The 23599-nt window shown below is 43.3% G+C and overlaps 1 protein-coding gene across 1 annotated transcript in view; it reads left to right on the top strand.

Moving 5' to 3' along the window:
- ABHD3 (abhydrolase domain containing 3, phospholipase) overlaps nucleotides 1-23286 on the top strand; it is a 98474-nt gene extending 75188 nt beyond the window's left edge. The window contains exons 6-9 of the mRNA XM_040354052.1: nucleotides 8749-8922; nucleotides 13471-13519; nucleotides 18163-18328; nucleotides 22305-23286. Of these exons, the coding sequence (XP_040209986.1) occupies nucleotides 8749-8922; nucleotides 13471-13519; nucleotides 18163-18328; nucleotides 22305-22483 (568 nt within the window). The 3' untranslated portion in view covers nucleotides 22484-23286. The remainder of the gene's footprint in view (nucleotides 1-8748; nucleotides 8923-13470; nucleotides 13520-18162; nucleotides 18329-22304) is intronic.
- Nucleotides 23287-23599: the final 313 nt, after the last annotated feature.

The following is a 23599-nucleotide window of genomic DNA, read 5'->3' as shown; positions in this document are numbered from 1 at the left end:
GCAAATCCATCCAGACTCTGACATCTGACACTAACTGCAGCTAACCACTTTGTGGGTGGGTGTGGCTACATGCAAACAGCAGTGGCCGCTGTCAATATGTCATTAGATGGCCGCTGCTGATCGCATGACCCAGTTATTTCGGTAACAAGATTCCGTTGATTCTTGCCACAGGAATCCAGTGGCTGCATGTGACCAACCAGAGGCCCTAACGTGTGGGGGGGGGGGGGGGGGAAGCTTCAGCGGTGAAAGGGTTAGTTCACCACTTTCAGTAATGTCTTCAAAAAATGTAAAAAAATAAAATAAACATTTGCAATTATATAATTATAAGTTCCCATACTTAAAAGTTCTTATGCCACATAAACGGTAAGGCCCAGATTCTCGTAGAATCGCGCAAAACTGTGCGGGCGTAACGTATCTCATTTACGTTACGCCACCACAAGTTTTAAAGGCAAGTGCTTTATTCACAGTAGCGTAAATCACCCGGCGCAAGCCCGCCTAATTCAAATTAGGCGTGTAGGGGGCGTGTAGTATTTTAATTAAGCGCGTTCCCGCGCCGAACGTCCTGCGCATGCGCCGTCCATAAAATATCCCAGGGTGCATTGCTCCAAATGACGTCGCAAGGACGTCATTGGTTTCGACGTGAACGTTAATGGCGTCCAGCCCCATTCACGGACAACTTACGCAAACAACGTAAATTTTGTCGCGGGAACGACGGCCATACTTAACATTGATTGGGCCTCATATACCCAGGGGCAACTTTACGCCGGGACAAGCCTAACGTAAACGTCGTAACTTTACTGCGTCGGCCGCGCGTACATTCGGGAATTCGCGTATCTAGCTAATTTGCATACTCGACGGGGAAAACTACGGAGGCGACACCTAGCGGCCAAAAAAATAAAATTGCATTTAAGATCCGACGGCATAAGAGCCTTACGCCTGTCGGATCTAATGGATATCTATGCGTAACTGATTCTAAGAATCAGTCGCATAGATACGACGGCCCAGATTAGGACTTACGACGGCGTACATGGCGTTGTGCCGTCGTAAGCCCTTTGAGAATCTGGGCCACAGTATCCACAGCAATTATGTGTTTATATGATCATCAAATAGTTGCAATTGGGCTGAGGAGAAATAGTATGCAATGTCTTTTTATGTGATTACTTAACTAAAGATCTTCTTCCAGTGTAATAACTAATAATTTCCTGAAAATTCACCAGAGGGCATCTGTTTAGCTCCTCTGAATGCCAGAGCTCCTGGCAGATGTTCTGGCATCTGTTTAGACACATTTAGGCTTGTCAGAAATTAATGCATTCCATGAGTCAGAATATTAATTTATTCTAGCCATTGGAATGTAGTAACACTCAACCACTAGCGTTTAGGCATTTCTGCTCTGCAGCTCCTTTCCTGAACATCCCTTTAGTGTTTTTTTTTTCCAGCCTGTAAACACTCCTCTTCTAATACGCCTGTAGACACCTATGTCTGCATGGACACTCAGGGTTGATTTACTAAAGACAAATAGACTGTGCACTTTGCAAATGTGAAGTTGCTCCAGAGCTTAGTAAATGAGGACGGGCTCTGCTGACTTCCATCATCCAATCATGTGCAAGCAAAAATGCTGTTTTTTACATTTTCCTTGCGCATGATTGATTATTCTTTGCAAAGTGAGTCTTTGCCTCATTTGCTAAGTTCTGGAGCAATTGCCCTTGCAGAGTGCAACTGCACTTTGAAAAGTGCACAGTCTATTTGCCTTAAGTAAATCAACCCCATAGGGAGAGATTTACTAAAATTGGCGCACAATAAATTTGCTGCAGCTGTGCATAGTAACCAGCTTCTAGTTTTTATATTTAAAGCTTAACAGAACAAGCTAGAAGTTAGAAGCTGAATGGTTACTCTGGTAGAAAACACCTGTAGTAATTCCCCGAGGTGGTGAGCGGCCGATGCTCTGGCTTGTAGTGTCCTCCTAGCACTCGATCAAACACGTAAATAAAGGAAAGCCGGCAGCTCGATCTTCCGCAATGAATACATTTATTAATTCCGTTGTGGTACAAAATAATACAGGGCTTACCCATTTCGGTGTGTAGCTTTACTCATATCCAAGGTTATGACTAAGGCTACACGCCGAAATGCATAAGCCCTGTATTATTTTGCACCACACCTGGATTAATAAATGTATTCATTGCAGAAGATCGAGCTGCCGGCTTTCATTTATTTACATGATGGGTTACTATGCACTGCTATACCAGATTCTGTGTGCACCAGTTTTAGGCTGGGTTCACACCAGTGCAAATTGGATGCGGTTTTTTCTGCATCCAATTCACATAGCAGGAGATTGTGAACTGGCCTCTACGGAGCCAGTTCACACATCTCCGCAGCGGCACCAGTGTGAATTGCACAGGAATCCTGTGCGTCTTTTGGTCCATTTCAGGTCCGAATTCAGCCCAAAATTTGGGCTGAAATCGGACCTGAAACGGTGAATGGAGACGCACCGGACTTCTGCTGTGAGCCGCTGCATTCTCAAGTGTGAATCCAGCCTTAGTAACACCCCCCCCCCCCTCCCTTAATGGCTTATATAGAGGTGCTTTTAGGGGATGAAAACCCCACCAAATGCCTTAAAAAACTGTGGCCAGTGTGCATGAAGCCTACCTAGTAAATAACTCTGGTACTAACCAACCAATATCTTATAGATGTGGTTAACTTAAAGGAAATCTATAGTCACAGTCACACTTTGATTTTATAACCTCAGCATTGTAATAGCAATACAAACAATACTTGACAATTCAATATAAGATCTACTTTCACGTTGTGAGTTCTGCCTGTCTGCTGGCCATCTCTTTCCACAGCTGTATTCCCAGCATGCTTTGCAGCTTCTCCTCTGCTGTTTACTTTCAATTTCTAAAGACTACATATCCCATGGTACCTTGCTGCCTGCAACCAGTGACTCCACCTCCTGAAACTCCTCCTCTCAGCACTTCTGTAGCTCATCAGTGCCTACTCGCAGGGCATAGTGAATATGTGTCAAATAATTCAGGGTAGGAAATGTGCAGGGATCTTCCCAAAGTAAGTACATGCTTCAAAATTTTTCCAATTTAATAGGAGTAGGCTAAAAAATAAATAAAACATAATGGCCCGGATTCAGGTAGATTTGCCCCTTAGTTACGGAGACGCAGGGCAGCGTTTTTGCCCTGCGCCCCCGCAAATTTCCTGCGCTACCCGCGATTCACGGAGCAGTAGCTCCGTAAATTGCGTGTGCGCTGTGTAAACTTGCCCTGCGTAAGGGCGCCTAATGTAAATGATCCCGTAGGGGGCGGGAATCATTTAAATTAGGCGCGCTCCCGCGCCGAGCGTAGAGCGCATGCTCCGTCGGGAAACTTTCCCGACGTGCATTGCGGCAAATGACGTCGCAAGGACGTCATTTGCTTCAAAGTGAACGTGAATGGCGTCCAGCGCCATTCACGAATCACTTACGCAAATTACGTAAAAATCGAACGTCGCGACGCGGGAACGACGGGTATACTTTAGCATTGGCTGCCCCTGCTATTAGAAGGGGCAGCCTTACGCTAAACACGCCGTACGGAAACAACGTAAATTGAGTACGCAGGGCTCGCGTAATGTTGTGAATCGGTGTTAGTATGCAATTTGCATACTATACACTGAGCACAATGGGAGCGCCCCCTAGCAGTCATCGCTAGAATGCAGCCTAAGATATGCGTGGCATAAGAGCCTTATGCCACGCAGATTTTAGGCTGCAGTCGGCGTTACGATGTTCCTGAATCAGGAGCATTCGTAACGCCGGGGCAAGTAAGCAATTGCGCTGTGTAACCTATGGTTACACAGGCGCAATTGCTTCTTGAATCCGGGCCAATGTAATTATATACAAATTTGGATCATAGATATGCTTGGGATAGAGACTTAGAAATGAAGGGGGATTTTCTGATCTTTTCTTTCAAAACTCTCAGCTTCTTACAGTTTAAAAGATAAAAATACGGATGTACATTGTGCGTGAGAGCTTAACACCAGTTTTGCTCATAGACTGTTGGTGTCACCTTGTGTTTATTGTATGCAGACAGATTTGGGTCATACGGGAAAAAAACTAGTCCTATGGTCCCATGTGCAGTCGGTTATGGAATTCCTCAGGTACAACAGTATAGAATAACAACTAAGAATAGTTGGGCATAGACAAATCAGGTAAGACAGGTCAGGGTCATTTTATGGGAAATATGCATTTTTTTTTTGGCAATGTTTATGTAAAATTCATCATGAAGTGACTCACGATGTTCATAGAAAAATAGATTTCCTACCAGTTACCATGCAGGATGAGAAATGATGTCAGCAGCGATTAGAGCAAAGTTGAGGTTTCTCATTGCACATGGTTCTTGGTGTTTACCGTACCCTGCTATACTGTGCTCTACTCTTCAAGCGGTGTTTACATCTCCTTTTTACTTCTTGGCAAGTGAATGGATGCAGATCACGCATTTTGCATTTTTTTTTTTTTGTATTAGGTGCAGCCCCGCTGCACTTTGGGCAAAGTGCAGCTGACCCGTTCAGGTTACGTGCGTGATAGCTGCACTTTCCCATAGACTTTTATAATGTCCCGCGGTTTTGGTGGGGTTTCAGAAATCTCACCAAAGATGCATCATGCAGGAGTTTTGGTGCACTTTCTGAAAATTCACCAAAATGGCAGAACCTTGTAGAAGCCTATAGGGAAAGCGCAGCTAACCTGCACAAAAACTGCGGCTTAGCTACGCTTTTGCAAAAGCACAGCAGGGCAGTGTAAAGCCGCCCTAAGACTTCAAATTCAAATAGCCGGATTCAGGTAGACTTACGAAGGCGTATCAGTAGATACACCATCGTAAGTCCGAATGAGCGCCTTCGTATATTTAAGCATATTCTGGAAACCAGATACGCTTAAATTTGGCCAAGATGCGACCGACGTAAGTCTCCTACCCCGTCGTATCTTATGTGCATATTTACGCTGGCCGCTAGGGGCGCGTACGTGGATTTACGCGTAGAATATGTAAATGAGCAAGATACGCCGATTCACGAACGCACGTACGCCCGTCGCAGTAAGATACGCCGTTTATGTAAGACCTACGCCGGCGTAAAGATAAACCACCAAGAAGATGGCGCAGCCCATGCAAGGTATGGACGACGGAACAGCCGTCGTAATTTACGTTGTTTGTGTAAGCGTACGTGAATGGGGCTGGGCGTAGGTTACATTCACGTCGAAAGCATTGAGCCGACGTCGTTGCGTAGGGAGTATTTGCGACATGATTCTGAGCATGCGCCGTACGAACGGCCCTCATTTACATGGGGTCACGGTTAATTTAAATGTAGCCCGCCCACTACATGCCAACTTTGAATTAGGCGGGGTTACGCCGGGCCATTTGCGCTACGCCGACGTAACTTACGGAGCAAGTGCTTCGTGAATACTGTACTTGCCTCTCTATTTTACGTTGGCGTAGTGCAAATGAGCTGCGCTACGCCGGCTTAAACATACGCCAAACTACGTGAATCTGGCTTAAAGTGGAGTTCCACCCATTTTTTTATGTTTGTCTGTGCTGCATGCTCTAATCTCATAGTGTTCAGAATGGACAATTTTTATTTAATTTGTTGCTTGTAAATACCTTTATTTTGTAGTCCTTCATTACTTCCTCCTCCTTATTTGCCTAGGCTATTTGCAAGGGTTTCTGGGATAGGCATCATGTTTCCCAGTAGTCCTTGCAAACCTGACTGAAACCTATTACATTGCTTGTGCACTGAGCATGTGCAAAGCTGAAATCCAGGAAGTCATACAGTCTGGCTTCATGATGCCCACACTTAAGATGGCCACGGTCTATTTCTAGATTATAAACTATTTAAATGCTGTAACAACCTAACAAAACAGACCTTAGTTTACAGACTAACTTTACTAGAATACATTAAGCTTGTGTATTACAGGGGTATTTATATTTAAAAAGTGAAATTGTGGGTGGAACTCCCCTTTAAAGAATTTAAATGTGGTGGCTGCATTTATTTTATTTTTTCTAGATTTTTTTATTTTTGGTTCTTTACTTACACACCATGATCTGGCCAGCTAGGGCTCATTTAGGCTTGTGGTTGGGAGGGCAGTTGAACCACATTTTAAGGCACCCCCAAACTGCCCCCCCCCCTTTAGCAGAAAAGGGAGCAGACAGGGGTGTTTACATATTGCAGTTGCAAGGATTTGCCTGCTGCAAAACCTATGGCTCCTGTCTTAATGCCTGCCGAACGTGACCCATTCAATTACAGTATGATGTTAAAAGAGGCGGCGTAGAAGCATCTCATCCCCTTTTCACGGCTGGTCAATTGGCTCTGAATAGTGACACAAACGTGGATCACTTTTCAGAGGCGCAACGGTTTAGGCGCAAGTCTAAACGTAGCCCAACACACTTCCTGTGCTAGAAAGGGTTTATTTACTAAAGCTTGAGCGTGCAAAATCAGGCTCACTTCTGCATAGAAACCAATCAGCTTCTAACCTCCAAGCCTAAGCTTGTTCAGTTCACCTCCCTGACGGGATGATCATGTCAGATTTTTGGTGGTACAATTGTTTTGCATAGAAATTTGGCGTTTTATATTGTAGGCCTGTAATTCTCAGGAATAACTCACTTAAATCTGTCTACACAAGAGTCTTGTAGACATCCCGGGTATGATAACGTTTGAAACACTAAATCATAAATTATAAACTAATAAATAACTATAAATAATTATAAAATATAATAATAATAAATTAAATTTCCCCACAAATCACTATCACTCAATTCTACAAGTGATTCTAATTTACTATCGCTGTTTTCTAGCTGGTCTAAAACCACTTTTGACGTAAAGGGACACTTTTTGGTTGCCATGGACAATCTCAACTTTCCAGGCAGAAAGAACAGTATATATAATATAAATGTGCACGCAGGGCATTGGACAAAGCATTAGGCCCCTTTCACACTGGGGCGGTGGGTGCATCGGCGGTAAAGCGCCGCTATTTTTAGCAGTGCTTTACCGTAAATTTTGCAGCGCTATTCAGCCGATAGCCGGGTGCGTTTACCCCCCGCTAGTGTCTGAGAAAGGGTTAAAACCACTGCAAAGCGGCGGTATGGCTGCGGTGCCCATTCATTTCAATGGGCAGGAGTGGTATACACACCGCTCCTTCACCGCTCCAAAGATGCTGCTAGCAGGACTTTTTTTACTGTCCTGCTAGTGCACCGCTCCAGTGTGAAAGCCCTCAGGGGTCCCCCGCTGGAGAGACGGCAGCAAATAGTGCGCTTTGCAGGCGCTATTTTTAACGTTATATCGCCTGCAAAGGGCCTCATTGTGAAAGGGGTCTTAGGGATAAAGGGAGGTGAAATTATTTGATACAGTACACTGTAATCTTACAGGTTACATTACTGTATGTGTACTTTTTGAATTTGCCGCTAGGCTCTGCCCCCATGCATCTCAACGCTCGCAGGGAATGGAGCCTGGCCCACAGAGGCATCGGGCGGATTACACACCCCACAGACACAGCGGGGGGACATCGCAGGATCCTGGGGACAAGGTAAGTATGCTGCACCAGGATTCTGCAATGCAGTCTTGAGTGTGGCTCAGGGTTACCGCTAATGGTGCTGAAATTTAACCCCGAGCCACACTCGGGAATACCGCTAGGAGGGTTAAGCTTTGGCAAAAAAAAAAATGGAAGCTGATTAGTTTCTATGCAGAAGTGAACCTGATTTTGCACTTTCCAACTTTAGTAAAAAAAAACCTCTAGCACAGGAAGTGTGTTGGGCTAAGTTTAGACTAAACCGAAAAGGGATCTATGTTTGTGTCATATTTCAGAGCCATAAAAAGGTGATGTGACGCTTCTACAATGTCTCTTTTAACCACATAATTGCCACCCACTTTGATTTTCTAATCTTTGGTGGGGGTCAAAGCAATGTTTGTTATTTGACTGCAGTGATGAGAAAATTCAAAGGAGCAAGATGGAAATATTTTTTTTAACAAACACATTTCTAAAAGGGAGAGGAGGAGAAGCCTACTTTCAGCTGCTGCAGGACGAAAATACAGGAAATCCCACCCCGCCACCTCTCCTGTCCAGGTTCTGAGGGTCAGCAAGGAATGATTGCGGTTTACCTGTCACCTACCCACCATTGACAGGTTGCCAACCTCAGGATTTGGGTGTGCCCAGGCACACCCGGCACACCCCTTGCGCACGCCTATGCCTCATATTATATGGTTTTGGTAAATCTGATGACAAAAATCTGCAGAAAATATAATAGTGTGTGTATAGGGCTTTACTGACCAGATCTCCAAATGAAAAAAAAAGGAAAAAAGCCCCCCCCACTACAAAAAATGAATTCAGAAAACAAATGAGTTTAATACCGTACCGCATTAAAGCAGCGTTCCACCCAAAAGTGGAGCTTCCGCTTATTTGTTCCCCCCCCCCCCCTGGTGTGGCAATGTGGCACCTTTCAGGGGGGAACGGGTACTTGTTTTTGACTTCCGGGTGCCACAGCGCCGTCCCTCGTAAGTTTGGCCCCCCTTCTTCTTCCTCTGCTGCTGGGCCAATTAGAAAGTGCAGCATGCTTTGCGCATGCACAGTAGGGAACCATTGGTAAAGCTGAAAGGCTTCAACTAGTATATTATTCTTCTGTCTTTTAAGCAGTAGGAGTCTCGAAGATAATTTTAATTGCTGCCTATACCTGAAATAGCACATAGATAGAATGGCACTTTTAACTACATTTTTAATTTTTTCCTTCTTTATAGAATGCTACTGCTGAATTACTTGGGTAAAGCTGGTCGCCAGACCCCACTCCAGGGAGCGGCTGTGTTCTCTGCTGGTTGGGAAGTCTTTGAATCTGCAGTCATACTTGAGAAACCGATTAACTGGATACTCTTTAATTACTATTTAACCACGTGCCTACAAGCGTCCATTATGAGGTGAGCATTGGCTAAAAAGATGTGTCCGCGTCAGCAATGACATAGCAATCAATATTTCAGGGACACACGGGTCTCCTTTATCAAGCTGATGAGACATACCTCCAACTTTGCTGCTATGTCTTGTCACCTTGATAAATGAGGGTTGTGTGTCTCTGGAACATTGGTTTTAATGGGATTCTGGTAAACTTGTATCTATGCTTCCTTTACATTTGACACATGGCTGATTTTTTTGGAGTGTGGATTTGTAATCGGTGCCCCCAAAGGCCGAGCACCCTCCTTACTACAGTTTGGTGATGGTAGACAGTGCGCTACAGACTGTTGAGTGACTTTCTGTTAATTTCAGTGGGCTGCTAAGCGCACAGGAAAATGCAAAAACTATGGCAGGCGCAACCTTTAAAACTTGCGCTGTCATAAGCCGAATTTTTTTGGCTGCCGTTAACAAGCAATGGCACCTGCACAGGTCTAACAGGGGCAGCGTGCTCCCACTCAGTGTAAGAAACACACACAGAAATGCTCCTTTACCGCACCACGTTCTGGTGTGAACAAGTCTTATGCCGCGTACACACAATAGACTGTTCACTTTGAAGGGAATTCTTTAGCCTAGTAAATAAGGTGAAGCCTCACTGATTTCATCATTCAATCACGCCAAGACAAATTCGTTGTTTTCCTCACATTAGATTGCATTGTCTTTGCAAAGTGGATTTTCACCACACTACAGTCAAGTCATAGTCAAGGTGAACAGCCTATTTGCTATATAGCTCTACTGGGAAAACATGCCTAAAATAATTTGCATATCAGGGTATGAAATGTATTAACAAGTAAACCAGTGCAGAGTACAAAAGCGCAAACTTGCCCTGGGAATTGGGACTGACTTATTGGGCTTAAAGAGGAACTACTCTGCATCTGAGCGCCACAAACCAAAAATGCTATTTAATACATTTGTAATATTTAAAGCAAACTTATCTGTGAAGTTCCACTTTAAGGGGTTAACAGGAGCTAACCTTACAGAAAAGCGATATTATCAGGGGGCATTGTTAACAAAGGACCATGTTACCAGAGGATTCACATTACTGGAGATCTATTGTTAACAGAGCTGCCAGGCTGCTAGAAATGGCACAACAAAAGACCCGAAGAGTTTAGTAACTTGAGAGCCAATGAACTTGCGATGCTTCTCTTGTACAGCAGCGGTACTCTTGTAGTTATGTCTTCACTCAATGGGCTATGTACAGTGCCTTGAAAAAAATATTCATACCCTCTTGAAATGTTCCACATTTTGTCATGTTACAACCACAAATATATACCGTATTTGCCGGCGTATAAGACGACTGGGCGCATAAGACGACCCCCTAATTTTCCAGCTAAAATGTTGGTTTTGGGATATACTCGCCGTATAAGACTACCCCCTTCCTACTAGTCATGCCTCGCCTCACGGTGCCACCATTACATGCCAGACTGTGCCACTACATGCCTCACTGTGCCCCATTACATGCCAGACTCGCTGTGCCCCATTACATGCCAGACTCACTGTGCCCCATTACATGCCAGACTCACTGTGCCCCATTACATGCCAGACTCACTGTGCCCCATTACATGCCTCACTGTGCCATTACATGCCAGACTCACTGTGCCCCGTTACATGCCAGACTCGCTGTGCCCCATTACATGCCAGATTTGCTATTCCCTTATGACATGCCTGACTGTGTCTTGACGTCCGAGGACGAGAGGGCCTCCGTGATAGGCGGACACTAAACACAGTGTCTCCTGGGAAGCTGAGTGTTCCGCCTATCACGAACAGAAGAAGTAGGGGGTGCGGCTTTTGAAAAATGGACGGCCGCGATTCTGTATGTCTTAGGATAAGGTAAGGGATGTTAGGTTACCGGCGTATAAGACGACCCCCGACTTTTAAGAAGATTTTAAGGGGTTAAAAAGTTGTCTTTATATGCCAGAAAATACGGTATGTATTTTATTTTGATTTATTTGATAGACCAACACAAAGTGGCACATAATTATGAAGTGGAAGGAATATGGAAAAAAATATATGAAAAGTGTGTTGTGCATTTGTATTCAGCCCCCCTGAGTCAATACTTTGTAGAATCCCCTTTTCTGCAATTACAGCTGCAAGTCTTTTTAGGGATGTCTCTACCAGCTTTGCACATCTAGAGAGTGACATTTTTGCCCATTCTTCTATGCAAAATAGATCAAACTCTGTCAGATTGGATGGAGAGCGTCTGTGAACAGCAATTGGCAAGTCTTGCCACAGATTCTCAATTGGATTTAGGTCTGGGCTGTGACTGGGCCATTCTAACACATGAATATACTTTGATCTAAAGTCCATGGGTGCTCAACCTGTGGCTCTCCAGCTGTTGCAGAACTTCAAGTCCCATCATGCCTCTGCCTTTGGGAGTCATGCTTGTAACAGTCAGTAGCTTGCAATGCCTCATGGGAATTGTAGTTCTGAAACAGCTGGAGAGCCACAGGTTGAGCACCCATGAATTATTCTAAACCATTCCTTTGTAGCTCTAGCTGTATGTTTAGGATCGTTGTCCTGCTGGAAGGTCAACCCCCACCCCAGTCTCTAGCCTTTTGCAGACTCTAACAGGTTTTCTTTTAAGATTGCCCTGTATTTGGCTCCACCCATCTTCCCATCAAGTCTGACCAGCTTCCCTGTCCCTGCTGAAGAAAAGCATCCCCACAACATGATGCTACCACCACCATGTTTCATGGTTGGGATGGTGTGTTCAGGGTGATGTGCAGTTTTCGTTTTCTGCCACACATAGCGTTTTGCCAAAAAGAGCACCTTCTTCCACATGTTTGCTGTGACCCCCCCCCCCCCCCATGGCTTTTTGCAAACGGCAAACGGGCTTATTATGGCTTTCTTTTAACATTTTGAGTTGTGGATCTCTGCAGCTCCTCTAGAATTACCATGGGCCTCTTGTCTGCTTCTCTGATTAATGCTCTCCTTGCCCGGCCTGCCAGTTTAGGTGGACAGCCATTTCTTGGTAGGTTTTCAGTTGACCAATACTCTATCCATTTTCGGATGGTGGATTGAACAGTGCTTCGTGAGATGTTCAAAGCTCTAAATATTTTTTTATAACCTATCCCTGCTTTAAACTTCTCCACAACTTTATCTCTGACCTGTCTGGTGTGTTCCTTGACCTTCATGATGCTGTTTGTTCACTAAGGTTCTCTAACAAACCTAAGATTACATTTCACATTGGACTCTAATTACTAAATAGGTGACTTCTGAAGGCAATTGGTTCCACTAGATTTTAGTTGGGGGTATCGGAGTTAAAGGGCTGAATAGAAATGCACGCCACACTTTTCACATATTTGTAAAAACTATTTGAAAACCTTTTATAATTTTCCTGCCACTTTGTGTTGGTCTATCACATAAAATCCCAATAAAATACATTTACATTTTTGGTTGTAACTTGAAAAAATTTGGAAAATTTCAAGAGGTATGAATACTTTTTCAAGGCACTGTATTGATTTATAGTCATAATATCCACTCAAAGTTTCTGCTGATAATGAATAATCTACATTCAACTTGCTGCATTCAGAGGTCTCTGGACGCAGCAACATTCTTTGCTATGGCCGCATGCAAACAGGCCGATTTGCTGCAGTTATATTGTGTGCATCCAGATCTTTGCAGAAATGCCAACCCTGAAAACACATTGGGGCAAATCCACTTTGCACTAAAAGTGCAAACTACAAGTGCAAAGTGCACTTGAAATTGCATTGAAGCCCAGATGGGATCCACTCTACAGGCAGAGAAATACATATATCAGCACAGAAAAAGGAGGGGCAGGTTTGAAAAGTTGTGGGCCCCCTGGCTAAATTCCCCGGGTTTAGCTCCACTCGAGTTGGTGTTGGACAGATTACTAATGTAAGAGGTCAGGGGCAAGGACTTAAGATTGGATCTGGGGCACTCTGCAGGGGAGGGAGAGGGCAGGGTACAGCACAATGGAGTAATAATGGAGTAGGTCCAGGAATGCGGGAGCTTGATGATACTTATACACTGCCTTTTATGTATAATGAGTTGGTCTAGTGGGCAGAGAAGGTAGCATTCCAGAAGTTTATGTGTGGATTGTTCTTTTTGTTGTTTTATTATTTTACGCTTATGTATGGATGTAATACAGAGACTGAGAAATGAAACTGATGCAATTTTTGTAACCATGCATGATTATTCTATTCAATAAACATCCTTTTTTTGAGAAAAAAAAAGAAATTGCATTGAAAGTGCAGTTGCTGTAAATCTGAGGGGTAGATCTGAAATGAGGGGAAGCTCTGCTGATTTTATTATCCAATCATATGCAAACTAAAATGCTGTTTTATATTTTCCTTGCATGTCCCCCTCGGATCTACAGCGACTGCACTTCCAAGTGCACTTTGCACTTGTAGTGCAAAGTGGATTTGCCTTTAGTAAATAACCCCCACTGTTTGCGACCAGGGACAGTCAGAGATTCTACACTGTCATACCTGTACAGCATACCTTTTGTAAATCTGTGTCTGATATATAATGAAAAATGTGCGTGTTTTGTATTGCAGGCATCGCCGTGTACTGGAAAAGCAATTTGACATTGATTATATCATGAAGGTACATTTTTAATCTGTGGACTAAGCAGAGTTGTATTTTTATTAGGGTTGTCCCGATACCACTTTTTTAGGACCGAGTACAAGTACCGATACTTTTTTTCATGTACTCGTCGATACCGAATACCGATACTTTTTTTTAATGTCTTGTGACAGTTTTCAAATTTAAAAATGTCTTTTACATTGGTGGTCAGTGGGAAAGATGTCTCTTACATTGGTGGTCAGGGTACTGGGCACAGGGTATGTGCACATCAGAGTACTGGGCACAGGGTACTGGGCACATCGTACTGGGCACTGGGCACAGCGGGGTACTGGGCACAGCGAGGTACTGGGCACAGCAGGGTACTGGGCACTGTGGGGTACTTGGGCACAGGGTATGGTGCACATCAGGGTACTGGGAACATCAGGGCACAGTGGGGTACTGGGCACATCGGGGTACTGGGCACATCGTACTGGGCACAGCAGGGCACTGGGCACATCGTACTGGGCACATCAGGGTACTGGGCACAGCGGGGTACTGGGCACATCTGGGCAGGGCACAGTTTTGTTTGTTTCCTTTTAATTGCAGAGTAGCGCAGGAAGCGGCTGACATCTGTAATAAGCCTGTAATAAGTTCTTACTGTTCTTTATCATGTCGCGCTGTTCCCGGCGGCCCCTCCTCTCCTCTCCTCTCGTCCATCTCAGATGATGTCACACGCGTACAACGAGAGGAGAAGAGAGGAGGGGAGGGGCCGCCGGGAACAGCGCGACGTGATAAAGAACAGTAAGAACGTATTACAGCCACTTATTAGCCACCTAAGGACTGCCCTCCGCCCCCCACCCACTCTCCGGCCGCTCGCCGCCCCGCCGCTCTCTTGCAAATTGCAATAGAGAAGTATCGGGTCAGGCATTGGTAGCATTTGCGCGAGTGCAAGTACTCGCGCAAATGCTCGGTATCGGTCCCGATACCGATACTAGTATCGGGACAACCCTAATTTTTATTATTATTATAATTTTTTTTGTATTATAGCTGACTTAGCGTGATGATATTTAGCTGAACCTAAACACCCACATGCCTGCCTAACAAATCCTCTCACTGTACTTTTTTTTTTTTTACTGAATTTTCTCTGCAGCATGCTGTGCTGTGCTATACTGCGGATACTGATATATTAAAGTGTCTGTCATTTAAATTCTTTACAACACGACTGCTGGTCATGTCTAGTATCCTAATTCCACAGCAACAATATATATATGATCACAGGCTTCACTAGGGAGCATAAAAGTAAACACCATATGTAAAAAATAATCAAATGCTGTATATGAAGTAGCAGGTGTAGTTGATCCTTCAGCACATAGAGGCTTAATTATAAGGAATTTTACGGCGCAGACTACAGCACACAAATACAGTACAATACTACAGTATTCTGAATACAGATCTACATATTAAATGTCACCAACTGCTGTGCTAGGATGATGCTAGAAGCTTGAATCATCTGTAACCTTTAATAGCATTGCAAGTGTTCCTTCAAAAAAAAAAATTGTTTCTGGATGTATAACCTCATTTAACCACTTGAGTTCCGGAAGGTTTTGCCCACTTCATGGCTAGGCCATTTAGCACTGTGATACTTTAACTGGTAATTGCGTGGTCATGCAAGACTGTACCTCATACAAAATTTATATCATTTTTTTTTCCACACAAAAAGATTTAGCTTGGTGGTATTTGATCACCACTTTTTTTTTTTTTTATATTCTGTATTATATAAACATAAAAATACTGTATTTTTTACTTTTTGCTATAAAACATATCCAATAAAACAAAAACAAAAAAATGTCTCTATTCTGCTATACATCTTTGGTAAAAAAAACAAAAAGACAATAAGTGAATATTATTTGGTTTGTGTGAAAGCTACAGCGTCTACAAACTATGGTATATATACTGGAAATTCTTATTTTTTTATATACTAGTAATGGTGATGATCATGTAGTGGGACTGTGATAGTGCAGCGGGCAATCTGACACTGGGTGGGAACTGACTAACACTGCCATCACCAGGGACACTAATACAGTGATCAGTAATAATACAGTGGAACCTCGAATTACGAGCATAATCCGTTCCAGGAGAATGCTCGCAATCCAAAGTACTTGCATATCAAAGCGAGTTTCCCCATTAAAGTCAATGGAAACTAAAATAATTTGTTCCACATTGACTTCAATTGCATGCAATTCCGCATGTGGCCAGAGGTGGGGGGCGCCAGAGAGCCTCGGGAACACTCGGAAAGGGCCCGAGGACACCTCAGCTGAACTTGGAAAGGCTCGGCAACGGAGTATTTTCAAGCATTTCCGACCGGCTCTGGCGCTCCCCATCCTTAGGCCGTTTGCAGTATTGCACACCGCTTTGGCTTGAATCCTGCTCCTTTTGCAAGACAACACTCGCAAACCGAGTCAGAATTTTTTAAATACAGTGCTCATATTGCAAAACGCTCGTTTACCGCGTTACTCACAATCCGAGGTTTCACTGTACTTTACACTTTTACTATACTAATGACACTAGCTGGGTCTTGGGGTAATCAAGGGGTTAAGTGTGTGCCCAACAAGTGTTAACGTGTGTAATGTGTGCTGCTTTTTACTAAATATCTGTTTGTGTCTGTTTGTATGCAATCACTCTGACAACTAATACATACGGCAAGAGGAGCTAAGAGTGTAGTGTGGCTGATACATTTTTGTATAGTTGTATAGTGTGTATATATAGTTGCTTTAAGCTGTCAGCTGTGTAATCCTGCTTTTACTTTGTACTTCACTCCCAACCTCCCACCCACTACCATCACAAGTTCAGCTAAAAAATACAATTACCAGCAGCTGCATAGTATCTGGGTGTAGCTAAGAATTCCATTTAGGTACCATATAATGGACATCATTTTGTGTACAGTTGTTACATTTGGCAAAACAATATCTTACTGCGTGTAATAGCTTATATCCACTCAAATGGGAATATGTGGGCATTTTTTTTTTTTTTTTTGGGGGGGGGGGGGGGGTTACAATTGAATTCCTAAAACAGCCAAAAACTTTTTTTCCACTTTTAAATATTGTAGGAGAAATAAAATATCTGTCTTAATTTTATATATATATAAAAAACGCGGTCTCTGCAACAGGCAACCCTATCAGATTTGCCATCTCCTTCTATTCAGGAGACGACTGTCAAATTAATGATATCCATTCTTTCGTAGCTTTCGTATGACAACAGCCCAGAATGAGAAAATAAAATCGCCCCACTAGGGACACAGATAGCAATTCTAATATTTCACTATTCAACCCAAAATTAGAAAAACAAGATTCATCTTTGACTCATAAACTAAAGTTTTTCAAAGAACTGTATTTGTATCACATGCTTAAAATGGTTGTAAATCCTCACATATACCCAGTGAAGTGAACAGTCTCCGATGATACACAAAGATAAAACAAAACCTCCTACATAAGTTTTACTTGTTTATCTACGGTCATCTCCTCTCTACACCCCTTCAAAAGTATAGATTGTGTTAAAAAATCTTGCTTCATCTGTCAAGAGCACAGAGGAGGGGGCAGAGAGAATGCAGTCTCACTGTGAGAGCTGATTGGAGGAAAGAAAGACACCCCCCTCTCCACACAGCAGAAGAACAAGGGGCCAGATTCACAGAAGAGATACGCCCGTCCTAACTATGCGGCTGATTCATAGAATCAGTTACGCATAGATAGCCCTAAGATCCGACAGGTGTAATTGACTTACACCGTCGGATCTTGGGATGCAATTCTAGGCCGGCCGCTAGGTGGCGATTCCATTGCGGTCGGCGTAGAATATGCAAATGACTAGTTACGGCGATCCACGAAGATCCGCGCATTCGTCGCAATCTCGTACGTCGTCGCTAGTCGGTTTTTCCCATCGCAAAGTTACACCTGCTTTAACATGGCTTATCTTTAGAACAGCCATGTTAAAGTATGGCCGTCGTTCCCGCGTCGAATTTCAAATATTTTTTTTTTTTGCGTAAGACGTCCGGGAATACTAAACGCCGTAACGCACGTCGCAGTTCAAAAAAAACTTCGGGGCGCCGTAATTTCGCGCAAAGCACGTCGGGAAATTTTAATACGGAGCATGCGCAGAACGTTCGGCACGGGAACGCGCCTAATTTAAATGGTGCCCGCCCCATTTGAATTAGGCGGGCTTGCGCCGAGCGGATTTACGTTACACCGCCGCAAGTTTGCAGGTAAGAGCTTTGTGAATCAGGCACTTATGCTGTAAACCTGCGGCGGTGTAACGTAAATCAGATACGTTACGCCGCGGGGGAGCAACGTAAATGTACCTGAATCTGGCCCTGTGTTCTGACTAGACACGCTCTGTTCTGAGCTCCCCCCCCCCCCCTTCCCTCCTGACACAAATGTATGTCCTGTGTCCTGATAACTTCTCAGAAGTGACTCCTGACAACAGAGGAACAAACCACCAGAGAAAAACAACACTTTTAGCTTTAGGGATAAGTAAACACGGCAGATATGTGCGTTTTGCTCAACTTCCATGACTAGGGTTTACAACCACTTTAAGGTAAACACTGTTTTCCATATTGGTGTTGGTGATTATCTTGAAGATCCAGTAATGTCTGAGAATGCTGACCGTCACATTATTTCCTTATGTTCTGTCTGCAGGCTAAGTCAATTAGAGAGTTTGATAAAAGATTTACCTCAGTGATGTTTGGTTACCCTTCAAATGATCACTATTACAAGGATGCCAGTCCATGCCACAAGGTGAAATCAATCGAGATACCAGTATTGTGTCTGAATGCTGTAGATGATGTCTTTTCTCCTGGTCATGGTGAGTATATGTGCAAAATGTGAATACTGTGTGTATATCTATATATAGTATATTGATAGCAGATTAACAATGCATACCTCTAAGAATGTGTGATTTATGGAGCTCTAAATGGGCTAGAGCAGGCGTCTCAAACTGGCGGCCCTCCAGCTGTTGCAAAACTACAAGTCCAATGAGGCATTGCAAGAATGACAGTTACCAGCATGACTCGCAGAGGCATGATGGGACTTGTAGTTTTACAACAGCTGGAGGGCCACCAGTTTGAGACCTTTGGGCTAGAGGAATGGCCTTTATCAGCCAGTCCAATGCGTTATCCTCTCAGGAGCACCACTGCTAGAATCTGATCAGTGATTGATAGCATTAAAAAACAGTCTTCAGGAAAATATATTTTTCTGACTTGTGCTCTGTACAAGCATGTTACCTCTAAAGATGCTTCTCCTAGGTCCTGACCCCTGCTGTGTAGGGTAAAAATCATAGTTTAAAGTATATCCAGAGCTATACCTTTTGATGTTGTGAATATGAGAGCTGCGGTTCCTATACAGAGAAGGGATCCTGGCAATTATCCGCCTTTGCCTCTCCAGTTATTTCTTCGCAAAACTGTAGCATAGCTTCCAACTGTCCCAGATTTTGAGGGGCTATCCTTGATTTGGAAAAGTCCATCTGTCACTCTTTCCTCCTCATTTGTCACTTATTTTGGTCTGATCTATATAGTTGTACAGTGGAACCTCGGTTTAAGAGTAACTTGGTTTGAGAGCATTTTAATTTGCGAGCAACTTTTTTTTTTTTATTCTGACTCCATTTGCGAGTGTTGACTTGCAAGACGAGCAAAATTCCAGCTAAATAGACCTGCAGTACCTAATTTTGCCTGAGGTACGGGGGCGCAGAAGCCAAGCAGAGCCGAAAATAGGCCTGCAGTACCTCATTTGGCCTGAGGTACAGGGGGTGCAGAAGCCGAGAAAAGCCGGACATTGGCCTGCAGTACCTTATTTGGCCTGAGGTACGGGGGCGCAGGAAACGAGCCAAAGTGTCCTCGAGCCTTTTTGGCGCTCTCTGGCGCCCCCCACCTCTGGCCGCATTCGGTATTGCATCCCATTGAAGTCAATGCGGAACAAATTATTTTAGTTTCCATTGACTTCAATGGGAAAACTTGCTTGCTTCCAGGAACCCATGAGTAAGTCGCGTGCCTGTGACGTAACGCGTAGGGAGGAGCCTGCGATCGAATCCGAGTGCATCGGATCGAGCTGAGGAAACAGCATACTGAGTGGCGTTTTCATGCTTTACTGAAAGCGGGGATTCGTGAGTGCATATGTCAATGCTCTGATTACATTTTTGATCTGTCATCGAATATTGCGCAATGAGGTTTTTTCTCTTTTCTTTCATGCAATCCCTGTCTGTGAGTGCCTGTATCATCTGATCACAGCGGTGGAGGGCTGGATTAGCATTCAGATTGAAGAGAGTGATTTTTTCCCTGCATGGAATCCTGCTAATCACTGTGCACTAATTAAGGACATATTAGTAATTCACAGTTTATGGAGTGTTCTCCCTGATTAGTTTTCTTTGTACGTTTTATCACCTTTTAAGTTAATATTAGCGCATCTATATTTTATAAGTATAAAGGAATGGTAGTGGTAAAAATAAGCACGGGTGGGTTAAAGGGAGAAATCCAGCCTGAGCTCATTTGGCTTGGCTTCTCCTATGAGTCACAGGAGTGCAATTAGTTTTGCACTCCTGTGACCCGTTTTCAGCAGAGAGTGGTCTAAAGTCCGCTCTCTGCTGACGTCACCAAGATCAGTCCAGGCACCGCAACATCCCAACTCTGGGAGTCTGGATCCACCACGTGCCTAGAATGATGGTCTTCTCAGCCTCTCAGTGAACCGCTGAAGGGCTGAGATGGCCACTCACTGCCCCTCCACAGCTCAGCACTCCAGTAAGCGAGGAGAAGCAGAACAGGAGAGTTGCTGATTGACAGGCAGCTGGTAAGTATGATTATGGGTAAAAAAATTCTCATACTTCTCTTTTAATTAATATATTTTTTTGTATAATTCTCCTTTTAAGGGTGTGTGGCAGGGTGTGTGTCCTATGCCTACATACTTTTGCTAATAGGTGTCCCTTGTTCACATTTCAAAAAGCTGGGCGGTATGCTGTAGTACAGGGTAAAGTCTGTACCAAGTGAAAAATAAATACTACTACACTACTGATAATCTAAGTGGATCTCCCTAATATAGACACTCATATCTTTCCCCTACATGAGATATGCCACTATATACTGTGGTGGAGACCATTTTATATGAGATTAAAAGCGAAGTAAAGTAAAACCTTGGATTGCGAGCATAATTTGTTCCATAAACATGTTTGTAATCCAAAGCACTTGTATATCAAAGAGAATAAAACTCAGATGATTCGTTCCACAACCATTTATTCATAAGTCCTTCAGTTTTATAGTCCATATAAAAAGATTATAGCAATGTAATAGGTTGTGTAACCATAAAATGTCCATCCACAAATGGAAGCCTCCACAAGGGGATTAGAAGCAGGAGCTACAGAGTATAAAAGAAAAGAGAGGCGCCTCTAAGTGTAGCAATATGTTGCTAAATGTTGTGCCTTCATTAAATGTAATCATATTGCTACACTTAGAGGCGCCTCTCTTCTCTTTTATACCCAGTTGTGACATGATGCTACTCTTATATCCAGACATCGCTTGTATATCAAGTCCAAAATTATTTAAAAAAATTGTTTGTCCTGCAAAACGCTCTCAAACCAAGTTACTCTCAAACCAAGGTTTTACTGTATAGGTTGTTTGTATTTTTTGGCTAGTCATACTAACCTCGGTGGATGCAGCATCAGATCGATGCTGCATCTGTCCCCTGGTGTCTGCACTGAGAACCGAGCCACCGAACACTGCCGATGGCTCGGTTCTCACTTTTCCCTGAGCAGAGCGATGCTGACTGTCAGTCAGCATCGTTTCTGCTCTACTTCTCTGTGCTCATTGGAGTGCTGAGCTGTGGAGGGGTGGCTCACTGAGACTGCCATCAATCAAGGCAGCTGACGGATCCAAACTTAGAAGTCGGGATAATGCACTGCCTCGACTGATGGCAGTGATGTCAGCAGAGAGCGGACTTCAGACCGCTCTCCACTGAAAACGGGTCACAGGAGTGCAAAACGAATTGCACTCCTGTGACCCAGAAGAAAAGTCCAGCCTAAAAAGCTCAGGCTGGACTTCACCTTTTAAGCATGTGGTGTCTGGAAAGGAGGATTTGTATAGGACCTGTTGGAATATTTGTCTAGCGAGTGAATTGTGAGGCTGGTAGGGGCCCCAGTGCATTACTTTGCCCAGGGGCCCATGATGCTATTAAGATGGCCCTGCCACCAACAGCTCAAATTTAGTCGGGTTTATATGGCCAAATTTAGCTTAAAGGGGTTGTAAAGGACTCCTTTTTTCCCCTAAATAGCTTCCTTTACCTTAGTGCAGTCCTCCTTCACTTACTTCATCCTTCAATTTTGCTTTTAAATGTCCTTATTTCTTCTGAGAAATTCTCACTTCCTGTTCTTCTGTCTGTAACTCCACACAGTAATGCGAGGCTTTCTTCCTGGTGTGGAGAAAGCCTCTTGAGGGGGCGAGCAGGCAAGTCAGGACACTCTCTACTTTGCAGATAGAGAAAGGAGTTGTGTGTTAGTTTGCGTCCTGACACTCCTGCTCGCCCCCTCAAGAGGCTTTCTCCACACCAGGAAGAAAGCCTTGCATTACTGTGTGGAGTTACAGACAGAAGAACAGGAAGTGAGCTTTTCTCAGAAGAAATAAGGACATTTAAAAGCAAAATTGAATGATAAGGTAAGTGAACGAAGACTGCACTAAGGTAAAAAAAGCTATTTAGGGAAAAAAAAAAATCCTTTACAACCCCTTTAACTATCACATACGAAACAGCACATAACACTAAATACTTAGCTAGTAATAATGTTTTACATTTTTTCTTCACTTTAGCAATACCAGTGGAATGTGCCAAACAAAATCCAAACGTTGCCCTGGTGCTTACCGCCTATGGAGGCCACATTGGATTCCTGGAAGGCATTTGGCCAAGACAGCAAACTTACATGGATCGTATTTTCAAGCAGTTTGTTCAAGCAATCTTTGAGCATGGCAATGAAATTTCAAGCATGTAGCTTCTTGAGATGATGCAGTTTTTGTTGTCTTCTACTTGTTGTTATACAAAGGCAGGCTCTGAAAAAAAGTAATTACAGTTTTATGCACAAGTTAACCCTCGAGATGCTAATGACTTATGAAACTTTACCTCTAAAGAAGTACAAGGGTTAACAGCCAATTGGAACAAGCAGGCAAGCCAGCGAACAGAATTGAATTCTCTCGTATTCAAAACTAGCAAATATTTAAATATATAAATATATATATATAGCAATTATATATATAAATTTTGTAGCAAGAATTTGCATACAGGAATGTTAGCATTTTGTATTTACATTTTTAAGTGTTACCAAGAATGACCTTAAGTATATTTAAGCTCTGCATATACTGAATTGCACTTAACCAGAATCATGATGTACACAAATACACATTCCTCAGGGTTTTCATATAGACCAGTTTTTCTGCCTAGAGTTGCAAGCATTACCATAATACAGTTTGAAGGATTATCAGATCCTGATTTGTGTTAACATAATGCATGCTCATGACGGCACTGTACAAAGCAAATGTAACACAGCATACGTGAATGGATAATGTAACCTTCACAAAGGCATACATACTACAGAATGAATGAAAGCATGGATTGTAGCAGTATTAGGCTGACTCTTTATTAACTTATTGCATATAGCCTGTAAGACATGCAATGTATAACTTATTTTGTGTTTTTTTTTTTTTTTGCATATTTATTTTATAATTGGCTGATTTCAAATGCATTCCAAAGTGTATATATTTTAGTTTATCTTCAAATAAACAGTGTAATTTTAATCTGCCTGCTGCTGTGTCCAGTGATGTTATTCTATGAGCATGATGGTCAGTATTATGTTAAAACACCAGAACAACATTGTAATCTCTTAGCCCTTTAGTAAGGGGCACAGAACTTTACCATGGGTTCTTTAAGGCTCCCTTCAGATGATTATATACTGGCAAAAAAAGAGAAGGCTACAAGGACGTCCCTCTATACCAGTGTTTCTCAACCTTTTTCCAGTCGGGGTGACCTTAACCACTTCCCGACCGCCGCATGTATATGTACGTCCACAGAATGGCACGTACAGGCAAATGGGCGTACAGGTACGTCCTTGCCT

The sequence above is a fragment of the Rana temporaria genome, chromosome 5 (assembly GCF_905171775.1).
Source record: "Rana temporaria chromosome 5, aRanTem1.1, whole genome shotgun sequence".
NCBI lineage: Eukaryota > Metazoa > Chordata > Amphibia > Anura > Ranidae > Rana > Rana temporaria.
Note: the sequence above shows the minus strand (reverse complement) of the source record. Positions and strands in the feature narration are given on the sequence as shown.